This window comes from Acartia tonsa, chromosome 13 (genome assembly GCF_053477335.1).
Source record: "Acartia tonsa isolate MP-2025a chromosome 13, ASM5347733v1, whole genome shotgun sequence".
Classification (NCBI taxonomy): domain Eukaryota; kingdom Metazoa; phylum Arthropoda; class Copepoda; order Calanoida; family Acartiidae; genus Acartia; species Acartia tonsa.
Window position 1 is genome coordinate 34,606,259 of NC_137272.1, and position 23,208 is coordinate 34,629,466.

The 23,208-nt window shown below is 32.8% G+C and overlaps 1 protein-coding gene and 1 long non-coding RNA gene across 2 annotated transcripts in view; both read right to left on the bottom strand.

Moving 5' to 3' along the window:
• LOC145304262 (TWiK family of potassium channels protein 7-like) overlaps positions 1-23,208 on the bottom strand; it is a 101,980-nt gene that overhangs the window by 45,132 nt on the left and 33,640 nt on the right. Inside the window, exons 5-6 of the mRNA XM_080146111.1 lie at positions 6,144-6,201; positions 5,354-5,440 (exon numbers count right to left, since the gene is read on the bottom strand). Of these exons, the coding sequence (XP_080002237.1) occupies positions 5,354-5,440; positions 6,144-6,201 (145 nt within the window). The remainder of the gene's footprint in view (positions 1-5,353; positions 5,441-6,143; positions 6,202-23,208) is intronic.
• Positions 20,436-21,717, bottom strand: LOC145303680 (uncharacterized). The gene is made up of 2 exons (XR_013873781.1): positions 21,556-21,717; positions 20,436-21,191 (listed from the first exon to the last, which is right to left on the bottom strand). It is a non-coding gene; the product is annotated as an uncharacterized LOC145303680 (long non-coding RNA).

A 23,208-nucleotide genomic window follows, 5' to 3' on the forward strand; every position in this document is an offset into this window, starting at 1 on the left:
CATTATTTTTAAAGAAGGTGTATCAACTTTTTCACTTTTTATTTAAGATAGCTAGCCGGCTCTTTTAGTAAGTAGTAGATGTAAAATTTTTCATAGAATTCAGATATGCAATCGGTTTTTTTGTAGACCTCTTATTTTCTAAGTAATTTAAGTTTTTTAAAAAAATAATTAAGTCGGTTTTAAGGTACTAAAACTCAACAAAATAAAAGAAGAAAATGGCCAGTATGAACAAAAATAGTAAGATCTTTAATTTGACACCTTACTTTTAAAATTCTGTTGAGTAATTATTGAAAAAATCAATTTTTTTGATCTCGGTTTAATAAAAACTTTAAACCTAAATATTTTATCAAACAGACATAAAAAATATGGGTTCATATATACCTATAGAATCAGAAAAATATCCATTCTAAGCGAAATTGAAAAAGTTTTAAAAAATTGTAATAAAAAAAAAAAAAATAAAAAGTTTATTTTAAGAATTGTAACTACTAAACTAGCCAATCACAAATCGCGAAAATTGACAAATCGCGAAGCTTAACCTATAAAGTTAACCAATAGAATTGCCAAAAAAAAAGGAGAACGTTCATACAATATATAAAATAGATACTACAATAAATATAGTGATATTACAGAACATGTAAAGAATGAAAAATTATGAACAAATGCAGTTAAAAATACATTATTGTTTCTTGTGTTTAAAAAATATCTGCTACATTGCATTGTCTTTTGTTTAGGTTTTCGTCAGGTTTTATTCAAGCTAACCCTTTAAAGCCGAAAATTATGATTCTTAAAATAAACTTATATTTTTTATTTTAGTTTTATAAAAGTTTTTCAATTTTGCTTAGACTGGATTCGTATTATTTTTCTCATTCTAAAAGTATATATGAACACATACTTTTTATGCCTGTGAGAGGATATTTTTAATTTCAAAGTTTTGATTAATCCGAGGTTAACAAAATAGATTTTTTCAATAATTACTTAACAGAATTTTAAAAGTAAGGTGTCAAATTAAAGATCTTACTATTTTTGTTCATGCTGGCCATTTTCTTCTTTTATTTTGTTGAGTTTTAGTACCTTAAAACCGACTTAATTATTTTTTTTAAAAACTTAAATTACTTAAAAAATAAGAGGTCTACAAAAAACCGATTGCATATCTGAATTCTATGAAAAATTTTACATCTACTACTTATTAAAAGAGCCGGCTAGCTATCTTAAATAAAAAGTGAAAAAGTTGATACAACTTCTTTATGGGATATTAAAGTACTTCATCAATGTTTAATGCTTTGTTAAAGTCTTAGAAATAAATATTTGTTTTTTACTTTGATGACCTTCAAAGTTTGCTGGTATCCTGTTACCGCCAGGTTGAGCATATTAAGAGAATGAAAAAAAGAAAATGATCTGTTACATAATCATTTTACATCTATTATTTTATTTTCTTCTGCAAAATATTTGGATTTTTCTTCACAATAGTATATAGAGAAACGGATTGGAATTCTGTTATATAAAATGATAAAGAGAGGGGTATGTTTCTGGTAGAATCCGTAAAGGTTATGTGTTATAAGTTAAAAACAGTGTAGAACGATAAAAAATGTTAACTTAAAAAAAAAATTTTGTCTATAGTTTTTTTTCAATAAGAAATACACATATTTAGTGAATATTATCGTTCTACTACTATTTTTAAGCCTTAAAACACACACCTTTACGGATTCTACCAGAAACCTACCCATCTCTTTTTTGTCTGAACATTAAGATATCTCAAACCAGTGAACCGATAATGTTTTCCATACGGGATAGTTTTAAGTAAGTTTTAGGCATATTTGCCTCAAAGTGCCTATCGAACACAGAAACCACTCTTAAATAAATTGAAAATGGGGAGAGATAGTTTTTCATAAGCCTGAATAGGGAATCTTTAAACGGGGGAAAGTTTGACCCACCACCCTACATTTTAAAAAGAAAAAAGATAAATAAACTGTTGGGGATATTTTTATCTAAGGGCGAATTCTTTGAGAAGGTGAAGTTACCTTCCCCCAAAATAGAATAATAACCTTTCCAAGACTTTAAAGTAGAGATAGACAGATAGATTTACATCCTGTTACTTGCTATCAATTGTTATAGTGAGTTTGCCATTTTCTGACTTCAAAAACTCACCATTACTAATTTTATTTAGATATAATAAAGAACTTCGAACTTTTCTTTGATTTAGAAATCATTTAATATTATTTGTATCTGTGTTACTGAGAGGTGCAAAATACAATCAAAAAGAATTATAAGTAAAAACTTGTTTGGACTGTCAAGTATGTTTAGAAAATCTTCCAACAATTTTACACAAAAATCCATCAAACTTCTTTACATGTACTTGTCAGTACAACCCTATTTTATTTTGATAAATATCTGTAGTAGAGAGGCTAGTCTGTAATTCACAGGGATAAGACAATGGTCGATAAATTGATGTACATCCCCTATGATTATACACAAAATTACCCCTTTTGTGTTTTACAATTAGTGGTTTAAATGTTTGGAATCTCAACTAAAGAACTAACCAATCAAAATTCATACCGAAAATTGTTTAGCCTAAGAATAAGAAAACGTTATTATAAAACTACAGCTACTTCTTGATTTTTTGGATTTTAATACTATGTAAAACACTTAATTTGTGAATAAAAATGAAATTCGGTCTTCAAAAAGGTGGAATTATTAGTTTTATTGTTATAAGTAACTTTTAAGTTATATAGATTCTAGAACACAGTAATAGTGTCTGACTGATTATGACGTAACAAAAAAAAATTAGCCAATGAGAGGCCGTTATTGACCAATGGTAAAATTTATAGTGGCCTCTCATTGGCTGATTTTTTTTTGTTACGTCATAATCAGTCAGACACTATTACTGTGTTCTAGATTCTATTTTTACTTTAGATGATTACACATCACAATACAACAATTATTTCTAAGAAAGCCCTAATTTAATGGTTATAAAGATAAATATATTTGTCCATTTGTGTATCTATAGCTCAAGCTCTCGATAACCACTCTACTTGTATGGTTCTCTTTTACAGTGATGCTACTTTTAGGTCCAAAGAAGGTTTATAACTATTTTAAATAAGGGTTCATCATCCCTCTCCTAAAGAAAATTGCTCCTGGATAAAATAACCCTCAAATATTTTTAAAAGTTTTATAGGGGCGTATCCGCTATAGTTACAAATAAATAATAAAGGTAGTGTCATAAAAAAATTTCATGAAAGAAAAAATCTTATTTGTATTACCAATATATAACATGACTTTCTGTTTTTATCATTGTCTATTTTGTTACATAATAAATACCAATCTTTACATTACAAAAAATGACAATAACAAAATAGCAATAGATTAAAAAGAAGTTGCTTGTTTATTATAATTCAGTAATAGTTATTTCTCGTATCGTATTATAAGAGGCTTTCCGCGGATATAGAGTGTACAATTATAAGATTAAAACTAGTTTTTTTAGCCCCGAGGTGCCGGAGGCACCGGCAAAAAAACTGGTTTTAATCTTATGATTGTACATTTCTATATTCGTAGAAAGCTGGATATAATACGATGCTAGACATGGTTTTTTCGTATGGATGAGAACCGGTTTCTATCCACCGGATTCGAATGAATACGAGAAAATATATTAGACATCTATCTTCAATGGCAACCGAATGATCACATTTTCACACAGAATAAATAATCCCACCCAATTATACCAATAAAGCCGGACAATACAATTCTTGAACTGAAATGACAATTTATCAGAGGAATCTTTAAGAAATTAAGTCTTCTTTCTTAATTAGCTAGAGATTATTTTCCACTGTTTTTTTTTGCTTTAAACACCAAATTAAATGCTCTTTAATAAAATCTGGATCATGGAAAGAAAACGCATTAGCGGGTTTTGTTGTAGTTTCACAGTTGCTTTTGATAGGTAGGTAGGTTAGGTTATCATGATAGGTTAGGTAGGTTAGTTATATGTTAATGATTGCGCCACAGGGTTAGGAAATTAACCCAGCAGGGTTAGACGTACACTGTTAAAAATAATTTTTTTATTTAGTATCAATTGATACTCTGGAGAGTATTGGAACTGTAAGTACGCTACAACTATATGATTAATATATAACACTATGTAATACTATATAACACAATAATTATTACTATACAGAACCCATACATCGATTGATACGCTCTAGAATACTGGAAAATACGCTACAGAAATGTTTATCAAAATATTACTATTTGATACACTCTAGTGTACTGGAAAATACGCTGTAGAATTGTTTTTTAATTTAGTACTATTTCATACGCTGTAGAGTATCAGACAATATGCAAGAGAATGGTTTATTAATATAGTAACTATTCATACCTTCTAGGGTACGAATCTGTACTGTAAAGAATAATTGAAACAGACACCATTCGTGCACACCTCTCATGGAAGTGTTTCTGCTTGGTCGTTTTAGACAAAGATGAATTGTTACTATTTATGCTCAGATTTATAGTTTTGATTTTTGTAATTATGACTGACCATAGTTTTTATTTTTAAGGATCATGTTTAGTCCTAAACATCTTTAAAGTCATTTTTTTACTAAATTTACATTTAAATTAATGTTCTATTGCTCTGCTATATGTACATATAATAATCATATATTATAAACTGATCTTTCATCCAAAGTAAAACAGTTTCATACTCTACAGAGTATCAAAAATTATGATAGAGGGTATCAAAAATTGCGAAGGAGAGTATTAAAAACTTACTTCTACCGTATTGAATATTATTCCAAAGAGCGTATTGGATAATACTATACAGGCAAATACATTATTTAGTACTACATGTTACTCCATAGAAACACTAAGTATTATTAAATACAGTATTGGAATCTTCCTTGTATCGTAATAAGGTTTTTTTCCTATAACGTACGGATTGATACTATACATTAATGTGAAGAATACATAGTATTATCTGATGCTAAAAAAAAAAAATATTTTTAACAGTGTAGACTAGGAAAAAATCTTAGGTGAAAATACTACGAAACCCGCTACTTCGTTTTCTTCCATGAATCTAACTCTTTACAAAAAATAACCTGAGGTGAATTCCTAAAAATACCTTTGCCTCACTAAAATTATAGTGAGGCAAAATTATCCTCTCTAAATTTTTAGCGAGCCTCACTGATTTTAGTGAGGCAAAACTTTTATAAGAATTCCCCTCTGCTGTATACTTAAATAGCAGCTAAGTAAATCTTATTTCCGCCATAGAATTATGAACAGACTGTAGACAACTAAAGTAAATCATCAATAAGCTTTGCAACTAAAAGATTTAAAGATTTTGAAACAGATTAATTTTTATAAATTTTACCTATTGTTGTTAAAATTGTTAAAGAGAAGAAAACTGCTTGAATATAATCCCAGTTGTATGTATACTCTTTGCTTACTATATCTATTCCTAAATATAATAAGAATATTAATCTATCTATCTATCTATCTATCTGTCTGTCTGTCTGTCTGTCTGTCTGTCTGTCTGTCTGTCTGACTGTCTGTCTATCTATCTATCTATCTATCTATCTACCTATTTATCTATCTATATATCTATCTATCTATCTATCTATCTATCTATCTATCTATCTATCTATATATCTATCTATCTATCTATCTATCTATCTATCTATCTATCTATCTATCTATCTATCTATCTATCTATCTATCTATCTATCTATATAACTATCTATCTATCTATCTATCTATCTATCTATTTATCTATCTACCTATTTATCTATCTATATATCTATCTATCTATATATCTATCTATCTATCTATCTATCTATCTATCTATTTATCTATCTATCTATCTATCTATCTGTCTGTCTGTCTGTCTGTCTGTCTGTCTGTCTGTCTGACTGTCTGTCTATCTATCTATCTATCTATCTATCTACCTATTTATCTATCTATATATCTATCTATCTATCTATCTATCTATCTATCTATCTATCTATCTATCTATCTATCTATCTATCTATCTATCTATATATCTATCTATCTATCTATCTATCTATCTATCTATTTATCTATCTATCTATCTATCTATCTATTTATCTATCTATCTATCTATCTATCTATCTATCTATCTATCTATCTAACAATCTAAGAACCTGCATCAGCAGCCTGACTACACGCCTCTTCATATTCTACTAAAGCATCCTCTAAATACTAAAAAGATATATAAATTATAACAAAATATTTAATGAAAATGCGGCTATGTCCCTAGGGCCTCTAGGTCCACGTAACATATTTAAAAATGTTAAGATCAGCTGTTTAACCATCATATCAAAACTTCCGCTAAGCAGCGCTAGTTTATATTTTTTGAGGAGTGGTGGCACCGTCTCCAAAAACAGCTATTAACCATCCCAGGACCTACACTGTAAAGGAGAACAATATCGGTTAATGAGATCCTTCGTTACAGACAGACAGAGATCCTGTTACTTTTATATATGGATTGATTTGATTTTTTTTCAAACTGGATATTATGAAATAAAAGTGTCAGAAAATGCATATTTTTTTGGAAATGTTTGTGCTTTCGTAATTTTTCCTCTGAAAGACTCTCTCTCTTTCCACTCTTTCTAATTTTTTACTCTTTTTTATCAATCTTCCTTTCTGCGTCTATTTACCCTGCTAAGCCTAGAGACATTGTTATAAAATACTTTGTTTCTCGTATTCATTCGAATCCGGTGGATAGAAACCGGTTCTCATCCATACGAAAAAACTATGTCTAGCATCGTATTATATCCAGACTTCGGGCTAAAAAAAAATAGTTTTAATCTTATAATTGTACATTCTATATCCGCGGAAAGCCGTTTATAATACGATGAAAGAAATAACCATTATTTTATTTTTATTTCCACGGTTTTTACATAATTGACTGATGGTATAACATCAAACTTCTAAAATCAATAATGTGAACTAAATATGAAAAAATATATGATTATACTTCTGGTATCGATATAACTTTGAGACCCTAGTGGAGATGCGATCCTCAATTTTCAAATTCTTTGAACGTACATATGAGACTTTTACAGAAATGCTTCGCATCCACAACTATCTATCTATGCTTGATATAAAATCAACACTATATAGATCATATTATGAACCTTTGATTGACACGTGCCCTGCAATTAACTAGTAGCACTCAGGGGCAAGACACAATTACTTTAGCTAGGCCCAAGGCATTATTTGTATCAATTTATGCATTCATAGGCCTGTCTCTACCTATATGACACCATATATGGGTAACGAAAGCCTATTCATGGTAATCTGTATGTGATTTGCTAATAGTATATGTTTATTAAAGATATTATGTTTATAGTTAATGTATTCGTATAAACAACCAGTACATATATGTATGCCTACAACCATGCCTGATTTACGTCACACATTAACACACAGATATTTAATTGCACAGACAAACACTAAAATCCTGGTCCAGAGCTAATGTTATAGCATGTACCTCTTGAATTTATTCAGTTATTTACTAACTCTCCTACCATCAACTTCTCTTTCTGGCTTTAAAAGGTAATGACTTAGTTGTTTGGCATGCATTGTAGTTTAAATTTAGGCCCCTTAGTACTTAGCATGAATTGAGCTCAGGCCTTATGTTAGAACTCTAACACTTAGCACAATTCACTGCTTGGGACTTAGGGCACATTTCTGTCCTACTCTACTTATAATTTTAACACTTATCCTGTAAATATTTCCATACTTAACTTATGCACTTGTGATATAAATACACTTTATAAAAACATTTTCCTTCCTTAATACTTAATATACTTATATGATTCTGATCGAATATCAAAACCAACCATTTATTCTTAGGTTAAAGCAACATAATACTTCGCGTGGGTCTTTTGTTGAGCTTCCACCAGCTCAACCAAATTCGTATTATACTTGTGGGAATAGAGGGTTAAGCATTCTAAACAAACGAACCGACGATGAGAATGTCTATGTGTATTGCATTAAAATTAGGTTTTAGTAGTACTCATAGAAGAGCGGTCTCCATACCTAAAATATGGACAAACGCCCCATTCGCACACACAATGGTGCAACTTACCGGTTGTATCTTGGAAAAATTTTACTTCTAAATTTTTTTTCTTTTTCTTCCTTACCGTACCCGAACCGCCTAAGGCAGGTATTTTTACCAAAATCGAATAATTGTAGCTATGGCAAAATCGGATTTACCAAAACCTGTGATACTATTTGAGAGCAAGGTTAGGACTATGAGGCGTTTGAAGAGATAGGGACTGAAAGGCACGACACAAATGCAATTGAGAGCCTCGTGTACGAGCAGTTGCACTAGCTGACACTCTAGAGGCCCTAGAGAATGCTAGCATATTTGTGGCCATTGGTCGCCGCCCTATAAGGACACTCGCACTGGTTGACACTCTAGAGGCCCTAGAGAATACCAGCACACCGGCACCTCCATGTCCGCCTCTCTTTAGTAAAACACTTGATTTGGAATAATCTATGATTGAGCTATGTGCAAAATTTTGATTTTTGGACTTAGTCAGAATTTTGAAACTTAGGAGTTGTGCTAGGTGGCGGAGTATATATATAAATCTTCGGACTTAGTATGATTTTTACTTATTCGGAAATTCTCTAAGTGTTGAAATACTTGAATCTTTGATACTTAAACCAGAACTTATTAAGAATCAAGCATGGAGTAACTTTTCATTTATAAGCTATCAAAATACTATTTGTAAAGGACCATTTTGAACTGCCTTACTAAATGAAAACTTAGGAGCAAATCCTATAGAACACGGGAAACGCTGTTAGTTGGGATACATATTGTCTTTGGAGCCATGTTTCTGAAACAATATGCCGAAAGCAGTTAGTACTCTTGAGTCGTAGTAAAGGGCCAAAAGATTATTACAAACTTGTAGCATTTTTACTCAAGTTAAACTGTACTAATACTTTGGTGCCGTTAGAACCGATTTTCTGAGATTTGCACTTACTTATACATGCCTAGGACTTATATTCTTAATGCAATTCTGATTTATATGCGGATGTATCAAAATAACTATCGCCTCTAAAATTTTGAGTTAAACAAAATATTTCAAAGTCTCAAAGATATTCTCAACATCGATCGGTTGGAATGATATAAGTGTAGACAAATTGCTGTATGCAATCAGAGAAATAACTCCAGAGACTTCCTGAGACTCTGAGCAAAATATTCCACTTTTGGACTTAGCACCGTTTCTATTTCTCTTGTTACAGAGAATCTCGAATTTCTGGACTTATAATAATTTCTATGAAATTGTGAACTTGGTTGGAGATTTACCAAAATTCGGACTTGTAATAATTACGATTTTTCCAACTAGATTAATAAATTTCACTTTCCACACTTAAAAGAAAATTTTGTCTTAGAGTATTTTTGTCTTAGCCAAAATATTCCAATTATGGACTTAGAGAGATTCTATTTCTTTTGGTGAAGGATAATTCTAACACTCTAATACTTTATAATTTTAAAATCCTTAACTTAGCGAGATTTGCATTTAGTCAAAATATTCCAACAGTGGACTTAGAGTGATTCTATTTCTTTTGACTTATAGGCAATCTCTAAAGTAGCGTTGTGAATGAACTGTTAGGAAATTTCATCGCGGACAAAATATTCCACGTCTGGACTTAGAGTAATTCTATTTCTTTTGTCTCAAGAAAAATTCACCAATTTTGTACTTAGCATAATTTCATTGAAAGGTTATGGACTTAGTCAAAATTCACTAATTTTGTACTTAGCATAATTTCATTGAAAGGTTATGGAGTTAGTCAAAAATTCACTAACTTTGTACTTAGTATAATTTCAATAAGAAAAAATTTTTTTTGACTTAGTCAAAATTTGCTAACTTTTTGTACTTAAGATAATTTTAGATTTCTTTTTCCTAAGCCAAAATTTATTGATTTTGTACTTAGAATAATTTCATTAGAAACTTTTTGGACTTAGTCAAAATTTTCCAACTTTGGACTTAGAGTGATTCTATTTTATTTTGACTTAGAAAGTTTTAATTCAATCTTAACTTAGAAAATCTTTTTGTTTGTATGTTCCTTACAAACACATACATAAATACAATAAGCAGTTCACTCAACAATAAGTAGGACATGAAAACTAAATTTTTACTTGCTTTGCTAATGCTAACATTTCTATTTCATGTACCACCAGGATTCAGCAGTGAAAGTGAAGACAAGTTAATTACTAGTGATAGTGACCATTAGTGATATAAAAGTATAGTCAACAATATAGGCCCTATATGTACTGAGTAGCACACTTTAAGAGACAAAGTTCTATACACCAAACGCAGCAGGAGGTTGCAGCAGCCTACCTTGGGAGAGTAGGACGTCTCTAAAAGAAGTAGCAGAAGTACTACGGAAAAGTACCCTACTGTCTTTAAATATCCGGAATCATAAAATTTTATATCGAGAAACGTATGTTTACTTAGGCTTACTAGCACATAGACTATAACCAAGTAACATAAAAGTGTGTCTACATATAGCCCAGAATTTTTATAACCTAACAAATTACTTTTAGATAAGTTAAAAAAAAGTGCACTAAGATCAGTCAGATTAGTTTTCAGAAAAAAAAAGTATAAGTATTGCTTAATTCAAAGTTGATAGGCTCCTTTGAAGTTTGATTGACAACCTCCACATTATAGGTTGGCCACCTAGTGTAGGATCTCACACTTCCTCAGAGTAAACTTGCACTTGAATACTGTATTACTACTAATTATAATTAGATTACATCCGGTCAGATAATTTTGAAAACAATCTTTACATATATAAATATAGGTATATCTAAATTGTATATCCCACTACAGTTATAAGAATTGAAGTCATAAGTGAAGCCCCAATTTTGCGCAAATTACGTTATAGGATTGGAAGGAAACCCCTAATACAACTATAAGTAAGAGGTGGCGAGATCTTTGACATTCAGGCAAAATTGTTGCAATATTATTAGAATATAGACGATCCTTTGGGAGTGAACCTTAGTAAGTTATATTCATAATAGCCTTACAGGAATAAGTAGATCGTAGGCTATAAACACATATCCTTAGAGTGAAGTAAGAGTTCAACAAGGATTATAAATTGCTGTTTCTTTTTCTCGACAACCATAATTTGCTAGGAAAGTCGACTCCTGAGCAAACTAAAAGTTAATTTGCGATAGTATATAAGCATACCCAAATTAACTCCGCTGCAAACATTACTTAACTTAATAACCAATTTGAATAGCTAACTAGCTCAAATTGACTCCATAAATAAAACTATATAAAAGTTAAGTAGGAGTGTTTCTACAGTTGAGCCTAATTAAGGATAAGGGTGCATTAGCGCACATCTTTAGAATATCAATCAAAAGCTCACACGTACGTATATACGACGTAGAAACAACTATAGGTGAAGCATATATCATACCCATCTATAGCTAAACACAAGTTAAAGCAAAGAATTGTTAACTTAAACAGATTCTTGATTGTTTTAAACTATACCCATTATTTGTAATCCTCTCGAACTTCCGCTATTTTTATCATAAAAATAGTACAACATTCCACTGGCATCTACAAGAACTTACAATTAGTTCTAAGACTTTACAACTATTATCATGTCATCTGCCCGCAAGCAAGGCCAGCAGGATGATGAAGCTGGTAAGGAAACCACTCCTTGTCGGGGACGCTCGACAACACCTGGTATAAACACCCCTTCAGCTAATACAGACATTAGAGACTCCGATGCTTATGAGGAAATACAAATATCCAATTTAGAAGAATCAGAACAAATTGACAAGAGGAATATGAGCCCTGAGGTGAATGCGATATCTCTGGCCTCACTATCAACACAAGCTAACTTATCAGACTCATGGAAAACTGTTTCCCACAGGCGGACAAAAGTAGCAGAACCAGCAGAAGAACTTCTACTCTCGCAGAAACTGAACACAATACAACTTGGTAGACCTAATACGAGTGGTTCACTTGAAGTTGGAAGGCATCTCTGCACAAACTGTACAACGAGTATAGAACACAAGAGAATCCACACCACCAACACTTCGAAATCTAAAGAGAGAAGAGCTAACTACAGAGACAGACAAATTGCCAAAATAGAGGCCATCTCAAATTATCATAGAAGAAAATCCACCGTTAAAGAAATGGCTACAAAGTCACCCAATCCCAAACCTCATCACAGGGATAACAGGGACAGGCATTCTCAGAGGAATACCAAACGGGATTATCAGGCTTCTTATAGGTTATCACCTGGACGCTACTGTGTAGCATGTGGACAATATTCTCACGACATATCTGATGGATGTAGATTATTATGTGATGATACAGGGCGATTATACCCAACTGTATTGACATCAGCTTTCTGTACAAACTGTTATAAGACATATGGTAAAGAGTTATACCATTCTCGACACTTATGTCCTGGAAGGCCAGCCATGATGGAATTATACCATAGTGGTAAGGTGAAACCTAGTGGTGTCTTCAGGCAAACATATGAAGACTGGGCTAAAGCCAATGCTGAGGAATCATCTAGAGATTGTAACCTCAGTGGAATCACAGCTGCCACAGCAGAAATAGTCCCCAATGAGCCTAAAGATCAAGTAAGAGATAACACTACACCAGCAAAGGAGGAGGAAAGAAAATTGTACCTTCATTGCTCTGGTTGTATGCCAGAAGAAATAGATTGTAAATATGACTATGATGTACGCATGACAGCTTTACTTGACTCAGCAACAGATAAAAACATCATATCAGCCAGGTACTATAGCAAGTTGTTCGGCATAGTAATGAACGATGATGAAAATCAGCTGGAAGAAAGTCATGATCTACCAGTTACACGTGCAGATCACAAGATCCCCGAACCCAGAGAAGTAACTCTCATGATTCGCCCCACATCATTCTCAAGCCGTCACTACCCAATTCCCTTCTCAATTGTAGCTGAAAACCATGAGGATGTCGCACCTATGATAATTGGACTAAATGGTATTAGAAGCCTACAGCTAACATGGACGCCTGTCACAGACAAATACCGGTTAGCACCGTGTTTGTATTCCATTCTTCACCCTGAAGGACCGCTGAGCAGTATCTTCTGTTCTGAACTTGAGCTCCAGCTCTGTACAGGAGTAGTTAAAAAGATCAAAGCTAAAGAAACCCAAGTGATAGTAATGAATATCAACCACTTTTTCAACCTAGCACCTGGAACACAAGTAATCCTCAGCGACGATCATATTTCAAACGAAAATGCAGGAATCAAAATCTTACCTGGACAAACACAACTCATTATCAATGATGATGGACAACTCAGTGGCAGAGCTTTAATAATCAACAACTCCGATCACACTATCACCAACACAGTTATCACTGGTTACATAGAGTCCAGTGACCAATCTATTGTCAGAGAGGTAGTCGTTGATTTTGACTTCTCAGGATCATTCATATATGGACTACCTATGCTACCAGAAGTAGACGAATCTGATGACGAATTGGATCAACTTGCCATAGCACGAAACACGCCAGCTATTAATTAGATCACTCTAGTTACTAGTAGCCAACCCAATAATACTCTTATACCAATCTGAAACACAAAATCAATTATTACATTGATTAACTTATTAAGCTGATAGATACACTTTAATTCATACAGCTATCAAACAGGGCACTCACATATCATGAGTGATCTTAATCTGATTATCATCTTAATGCTAAATAACACTCCAGTCTCATCAACTCCTGAATACAGTAACTTCATCGAACCCATAGATGATGATGTAAAAATTAGGTTAAGGTATATGATCAAGATTGAAAATTTCACACACTACTATTTCAAAAAAAAAAAGAGAGAGAAACTTGAATAGTAAAATAGCTAATGTTTTATGGCATAATTCTAAACTCTTCATACATTCACATGTAGACAAAAAAAAAAGTCCTGAACAATCAACAGTGCCAAAATTCCACTGGGACTTTGTCTAAAGACTATCATTACTTGTGAAGCAAACTTTACACTAAAACTCACCCTAAGACAGACAAGACAAAATTGTAAAACAAAAATATATATTAAGGACATGACCTGGATAGTACACTCCACCCCAGGAGCCCAGTATACTTAGGGAGTATCCTTAAATTGATTGAACTATCTAAAAACGAAGTCAGAATTACTGAACATATATTTTGAATATTCTGAAGAAAGGTGTGGAGAATACGCACATAAAAGATAGAAAATTTAGTTTGAGAAAATTTCACTTACCTTGAAAAGTTGTAACTTTTCCTTGGTTCTAGTTTTACAGGTCTATTGCAGTATAAATTGAAACAAACATAGCAGTTTTCAAAAGATATATAGACTTACAGATTTTACAAAAAAAAACTTTTTATGCGCATATTCACAACAATAGGCATAAATGAACCAATAGCACATTCGAACTCACTTATACCTTCGGGTTGGATGAACTTTTGTCTCAATCCTAGCACAACGGTGAAACTTAGAGGACACTATGAAAGTTTGGCAATTGGACCAATTTTGGTAGAATTAACTAGCACATTGACATGTAAAATAACCCTGTCAAATAAAGCTAGTACCACCTCTAGCTTTTATGTAATAGTCTTATTATAAACTGCATTATTAGAACTCACAAACCACTTTTACCACCTGATCTAATCTTTATATAAGCATACAATACTATATCACTCCTGGTGATAAGATACCAAGCTTATCGTTGCATTTGCAAGCAAGGGAAAACAGTATTGAATCGCTTGAATTTAAATTTTGATTATCTCGAAAACCCTATGAATTATAATTCCCAAGTAACCTTGCAGTTAACATTAAGTCTAAAAAACACATCTCGGATACTTAACCCATCAGCCTTTAATAATGCCTGAAACATGTACCCAAACCATGCTGTGGCAAAAGTGCATCTAATTTGTATATAATTGTGATACAGACAAAAACTATCGATTAGGATCTGTACGAACAAAACTATATCTTTAATGCTCTTATTTAAGAACACAGCAACAGTATACATTGTGATATGCCACAATTTCAACCATCAATGATTTTATTTAAAAATTTAGTAATTAAGCAAAAACCATTGCCTACCCTCAAAGAAAATTTCAATCAAACAAAATTAAGTTTTCTTTCTTGCATATTGTACTCAGACTTCTTTAAAACTTTAAACTTCAGAACTCTTTAAACTTCAGAACTATAATATAACCCAAATACCAATGCATCTTGTCAACAAATGATTAACAGATATATTACAATGCTAACCAAATTAGATTTGAACTGCTCTAACAACAACACAACTAATAATAATGCCATAAAATATTTAAGTTATAAACCATATGAACTAATTATAGCTCATACTATAAGAAGGGAACACTATTGCTCTTCTTTCCTTACGCAATATTATATGCTGTACGCAATTTTTGATGAAACAGGGATATTTAAAAGTTTAAATAATAAAACTCCCCTATATCTATTTTAAAAAAAAAAAATGCCAAAACCTGTTTTAATTGCTAATTAAAGATAAGATTACAACTAAAAATCACATAAAAAAAAAAAATATATAAAGGTAAACTTACAAGAAAATTCATGGAATTAACTAAATACTTTCCACGTGAGACCAATCCTAATATCACACATACCCTCTCACAGTATTAATAAATTGCAAGTGTTCAAAATAAACATGGTTGAAAGGAGATCTGATATAAATACAGACAAGTTAAATACCCTTTCAAAATCAAAGAGTTTCAAACCAATTGGCTAATATTTTGACACTTTCATAGAGAATACAAAAGAGTAATTATAAAGTCTTACAATAAAGTCATGGACTAAAAGATAATTAACTAAACGAGACGCTTCCGCTTATAAGTTTGGCCAAAGCAAAATCTGCGACTAAAATATGTGCACAGTCATCCCTTTATGCACAAATAAGCAACATAATGACTATCATTATAACAAATGCAAATTTAATTAATACAAAGCCTATAATTCTGCACACGTACAGAATTCATATCTATAAACATTAAAACATAAACTATAATATCAAATTTCGAGAGATATAAATCAAATCCAATAACAATCACTTGCATTTCCGTTTACCCTGTAAACTCGGGAACAATATAATAGTATGTTATTCTAATCTGATAACAGAGATATCATAATTTATGTAGAATTTTCCCACTCAAGGTTATATATCCAGTGGTAAAATTTACGTCTTCTCTCTTGACAAGGGGAGACCAACCATATACAATACATGTCGACTAAATAAGTCGATCCCTTCAAAAATATTTATACACAAAAATATATAAAAGGAAAATTGTATATGTATAAGTTTTGAATCTGTATAATCTAAACAGAGTCAAACGAGTAATACAAACTGTACAAATATACGCATGTCACTGCGTAACCCAATATATACAAAATTGAGTTAAAAGTTAAAATATCTAATACTTCTATGTAAATCACGCAAGCATAAAAACATTATTAGACAACCTATATATAAATGCCTTGAATTGAGATGAACTTGATTAGTTATTAAGCTTATAACCAATCTACATACAAAAAAATATGTCAAAAACTTTAATTATAGTTAGAAACCGGAAACGCCCACTCAGGATCTAGCAGTAGCGAAAGTGGGATAATAAATAGATTTTGGAAAAATAAGTTAGTTTATCATAGAACTCCAAGCAGTGAAGACCTTAACTATTAGTGTAAGTGTACCAGTCAGAAAAGTAACTTTTGATTGTGGATATAAGCATCTATTAAATAAACTTAACTGTTTAACAATGTATTCTAAGATAATATTAATAATACTAAGTACGTACTACTATAGTACAACAGCAGACACAATGACAGACTTGATACCCACTCACTATCAAAGTGGAGAATATATAGGCTACACGGCTGTAGCAATTCGATCCATTCAAGTTGATATATCTGTAGACAATACAGCGCCTGAAATAGCAATCTATGATGGCCTGAAGACTCAATTAGACATTAGCTACGATGGACGCACATTCACTTCAGCACAAACTAAACTTATAGGCAAGTTATATACCAAAAAGATTAAGGACTTGCTTAATGAAGTAATAAAACTTATCCGCAAAATCAAGGAAGCTATTGAAACAGTAACTCCTTTAATAAGTTCTAACCGCATTGAAGTGACTAATAACGTAAATAAACTTTCTTATAAGCTAGATCATGATAAGTTTGACTTTACACAGTTATTGCTTGCGGAGATAGTACCACAAATTGTAAGTGGTATAATCCTTCATGCCAAAGCAGCTAACTTTGTGCAAACAGCAGAATACTCTTATGTTGATAGCTTGAGCAACTTAGCCATCACGAACTTAGAAGATCTTAAAGCAGACTTGAACTTCAGACTTACTCTAATTCAAGATCTTGCAAAGACAGACATCACAGACTCTATTAAAACTTTTGTAAGGCAAGAACTCAACTTGGACTATACTCATAATCTTGGATTGGAAGTCCAAAGTCGTTTAAGTGGTGGTACCACATCATTCACCACTATCCTATCCATGGAATTAAGTTCTGAGCCAATAAAAATCTACAGATACGCACCAATTCCTTTTGATGAGTGCTATATCGATTCCATTTATTACTTGGATAAAACCAAAAGAGTTTACAGACAATCTTATTATAACGCTTATCTACCGGTTGAAGCTGACCAGTGCCTTAAGGGACTACTTAGCGTTAATGAAACATTGATAACCAAGCACTGCCCTTTGGCAAAACAGACTTATCCCTACGCTCATGTGCAAGATGGAATTGTCTTTACTAGCTTGAGCGAGAATACTAATCGCAGCTTAGAAAATGCATCAATAACTATTACATCCACTCCTTTTATTATAACAGGAGGATCATATAATCTCACATTGGGAGATACGATCGCACAGTTCGCATTAGGATATGACCGACAGACCACGGCACGAACTTTACCATTTGCGTCAGAAGCACTGTGCCCACCAAAACCTAAAGAACCATTGACCATTAGAACTATCTTCGCTCATATAGAAGAAATAGCTATATACGTGTCAATAACAATTATCATGGTTATAATATTAGACAGGATCACTACATTCCTAGTCAGACTCTTGAAAAGAATATTAAGAGTATTTCAGAGGAGTTTGCGTATACGCGGTAGAACGCTTGTCCCTCAACGACCAGATGCACATCATCATAACCTAACGGTAATCTACGGCAGGAGAGGTCACCCCGCCGCGACTACCGCTAGTTATCGACCTAGAAACTCAAACAGAATAGTTAGATAAATATACAAGTTAACATGACTCCTATGACTTAACTTCTAATGCATCCAGATGGAAAGACTAACGGACATTCCCAATGATATAAAAGACCTTGCCAAACGGAAAATATAATACTCTCGTAGTTACCTATACAATATTGTACTTGTATTCTTGTACGTTTCTTATAAAAATCTCCACGTTATTATTATATGAGTTATCTAAAAGGGTAATGATAGAAACGGTAAGAAAATAAACCACATATATAGTAACTATGATACCAAAAGAACATAGTAGGTAATATTATTACTCATTTTAATTGTTATACAATAAGCAAACTTTAAAACTAGGCTAAACGCTTCATAAAGGTAACAATTTAATTTAATTATTATCACTATTAACGTGACAAACAAACAAGTAACGCTTATAGAGTAAGCTACGTAATTTTACACAACATATGTTAAACCAATAATTAACAAAGTATTTATGTTACTTAAAAATCTCTATATTTATTTTTAACAAAAGTAGATAATCTTTAGAAAAGGTATAAAAATTTGACAAATATTTCTCTTTGGTGAAAATTATAAAGTTAAGACAATTTCGAAAACAGAATATAAACTTTCATTTAACAAAAATCGTTGGAAAACAAAATTGTGATAATAAGAAAGATTTCTGACAAGTTTTAACAAATTTAGTTAATATTTTTTTTTGGACTTAAGCTGTATATTGGCACATAAGAAAAATTCCGAGATCATTAAAAATAATTGAGCAATAAATGCAAAAACTTATATATATATATATGCACACAGCCTATCAACGACTCTACTTGAATTAGGAAAATTCTATTTGGTGGAAATAAAAAATTTAGATTTAACTTTAATGACAGGCCTAAGAAAATTCTACCCCGAAACTTAAGTTTTACGGCTATTGTAGTAAGAATTAAAGGGATGTAAAGTTCTATAGTTTTGAAGAGGAATGATATATATTCTAAACCTTAATAAGTTAAATAATCTTCCTTAATGAAATTACCCGATTAATGAAACTACTCTAATTGCTCAAATATTAAAATTTACAAACAGTCTTTACATATTTCTCTTATAAGTACTTGAATAAGCATATTTGAATAGCTTTGTCTAACGTCAGTCCTTCAGTCTACTTAGATATTAGTTACAAAAATATACGCTATTTACAGGTCCTCTATATATATCACAGCACAATTAAAATTCACGATTAAATGCACAGGGATGGATATAAATGAAATTTAGAGAAAAGGTACTGAGGCGCAAGCTCGATTAAATATCTATATACATAACCCTTAAAAGCTAACAAGAATGAATAAATTGTGATATAAGGCTGAAAATTGAAATTGTTAATATAATATTGAAAAAAGAAAGTTAGTTCAACTATGACGAAGGTGATTGAGATTACACGAAGTTTTAAATTAGGGGAAAGAAGATACAACCTTATACCATTATTTCCTTACATACTAAGTTCCTTACAAGCTAACATGTAATGATATAACAAAATAACAATGGTGTAAATTATTTGGTCTTGTACAGTATGAAAGTCATAACGTCTAATATTTTACTGAATAGTAATCACTATTTTGACTAGTTACATAGATTAAGAATTTCTGTCACACGTGTCTGAGCAGTCCTTGTCTAATAAAATTTACAATGTCTATGACCAAGCTAACACTCGCCACTTCAACGCGTACGCTTAGGGCCGGCAGAACCCCGTCGCCGAGGGACACCTTCAGCATCGGACTCCTCTCTGCTGTTATCCGACGAACGCACAACTGAGGTCAGGCTAGCAGTCTCTGAGGCAGTCTCTGGTGGAAGAGATGGGGTGGGAGTCTCGACTGTAAGACGCAGCCGCTCTAAACCTCCAACCATTCTCTCTGGCAATGGGAACCGAATCTCACTACCCATGGAACCGAACTGGCTGGATGGTATATCGATCTCGAACACGTTCACCAGAGGAAGGGTATTTTCCGCTTCCTAAAATAGGGAAGTAAATATTAGTTAAAATAGAAAATCTTAACAAATAATCAGGGAGAAATATAATAATGCTTACCCATATAGATAATTGAGCATTCTTGATACTTTTAGAAAAATTTTTATTAATTCCGCTAAAGTCATGATGCTAACCAATGGAACGGGAATAGCACCATGATTAAAATAACTTATTGTATATACGCATAGCTAAAGTCACCAACTTCTTTACCTCACGTCACGTAGTTTTGGCGACTAATAATATTAAACGAAGGTAGCAAACTTACCGCTGAAAGGTCCGCTGCAGATGGGGAATCAATTCGACTCAAGCATAGGGATGAACTATAGCTGGATCCTTCTGCAGACCCTCCAGAACTGGGTGGGCTAAACCTTAGCATATTTGTATAGTGTTCCTCCAGATTGACTGAGTTGGTCGCCTAAAATATAATAAATCTTATTAGTTTAATCGCAATGCCAACAAAAGAATCTAGGAAAATCAGGAAATGAGAATGCCTAAAATCTTGTAAAGCTATATGATTAGGTAGCAATTCAACCCACTTTATACTAGAATTAAAATCTTAGATCGGTTCAAAAATGCTTATGCAACCATACATTTTAAGATTAATATTCTACCAATAAAAGAATTTTAGTTGCAAATACCTCTAGATACGTGTACAAATATACAGCCTCTTTCTGAAAATTAATAGAAAACTAAAGCATGGATACTTACATGTAAACGCTCTGCTTGATCAACAATCAACGGACGGAAGCCAGGACTTCCCGTCGAGGTTTCCAAGCCCGCAGGCACATTTCTTCCAGTAACCCGATCCTCAGTGGCAGACAAACAGTGTACGGCAAACAGGCCAATTCTGGACCTTACTTCTGCTGGAGTCGATGGACTAGCAGAGGGAGCCTAAAACAAAAGGAAAACATTAAAGTCTTGATCTAACATTTAAACCCCCAATGAGAAACGTACGGCACGAGCAAACTCTTAACCTTCCCAGAGGAAAATAATATTAGGTTGCTACTTAAGATTTTAGTAAATGTTAACTGGTATCTCAACTTAATTGCGGTAACCGAGCGGATTTCTCTGGCGACATAAAACGACGACAAACGGTGAGCGATATATATGGAAGAGCCGAAAGTCAATGTTGAGGAAGTGAGAATAGGACAGAACAACCCTGCACCAACATGATGCTTTATTAGACAAAACGGGTGGCTAGAAAAAAAATTATACAAAACAAAAAAAAAGAAATATACAACAGAAGAAAACTCACCTGTGTATCCGACAGAATATCATCAATCTCAGAGGACGCGGCTTCATACATGGTGTCCGACGGCTCCGCAGTTGGCGACATAGCCCCAGCTCTAGTCCTGTTGGTCCTGTTACTGCAGTGGAGAAGCTCAATGGTCCTGACGCCTATGTTTCGGAGGCGCGTACATACATCTCTTATCCAGCGAGCCAGCGACCTGTCTGAGGTGTTGTCAATACGTGTAAGAGTCTCAAGCCCTACAGCGCCGAAGAAGACCACTATAAGAGCACATGAAAACAAGCCTAAACCCAACAACATGTTAATTAAGCCATCCATGTTGAAGGTGTCCAGACTCGTCTTCTGGTCTCTCCCCAACTCGGCAGACCCAGAATCACCTCCGGCAACATCGTCACCAATGTCACCGCAGGAGTTCTGCATCACCGAATTGAGGAGAGACCAGATGATTTGTATCGTTCTACTAAGCATCAGTGAGAGATGCTCGTTGCCGAACATCTCCCCTTGATCCCTTTCGGACTCTACAGTACTTGTACCCCCATAGTCATCGACATCAGCAAGGCTTGGCATCCCAGACTGGTCGCTGTACACTGAACTCGAGTCGTCTAAGGAGTTTTCAAGAAACGAGGAATTGGCAAGAGTGGCCGCAGCCGCCCTCATTGATTCCTCGAATCTTTCCTTAATATTCTGATGCGCGTCCAGGCTGTCAGGCACATACATTATGAGCGAATGTAAATTTAAAATAGAGGACTAGTGATTCTGAAAGGCAATATAGTAAAGTTGATTTTATGAAAAAGACTGTACACACGAATGTTTTTTTTGTATTTAAGCAACTATGGTTGAACCTCCTAACCATTAAACTTTGATTTATCATCTAAAAGTAAAATTCTTTAAGTTAAAGAATATGTAATTAATCTTACATGATTCAACGCTTAAAAATAGCTATCGTTAAGCTATTCAAACATTAAAACTTTGTTTTATTAGATTCAATTAAGTTAAAGAATATGTAATTAATTTTACATGATTCAACGCTTAAAAATAGCTAGCGCTGAGCTATCAAAAACATATTCATTATGATGTATCAAGCAATAAAAAAAAAAAAACTTATATACTAGCTAAATCTGAATATCTTCAATGATGTTTAAAACACTCTCGATAAAGCTAGCTAAATATAATTTCTGTAAGCGACCATTTTTTTTTAAAATATGGTTGAGTTACTCGTAACATAAATAACCTATCAATTAACGTCATTATAATTGAGTTAAGTAAAAAGAAAATCTTATTTTAAAACCTATAGTAAAATTGTTTTAGAAGATTTGAATCAGGACTCAATAAGTTTTGATTATAAAAAGGGAACGCTGTAATCAAAAGTTAAAACGAATAGAATGATGGAACATATCTGTGTCAATATAAGTTTTGTTTACGATGAACGAATTTAACTTTTGCAGACGGAAAACGTAAACAAAACAAGGTACGTCAATTTACCTGATGACTCAGATATGTCCTATCAAAACTACAAATATTATATAGAATAAAATTGTCATATATTGAAGATGTACCCATATTGCTTCTAACCCACTTTCGTTTAAAAACACAGTGATAAAGGCCTTATCGACAAAGAAAATAAGATTCTTGAGTCTTAAATAGCGGCTAACGAATGCA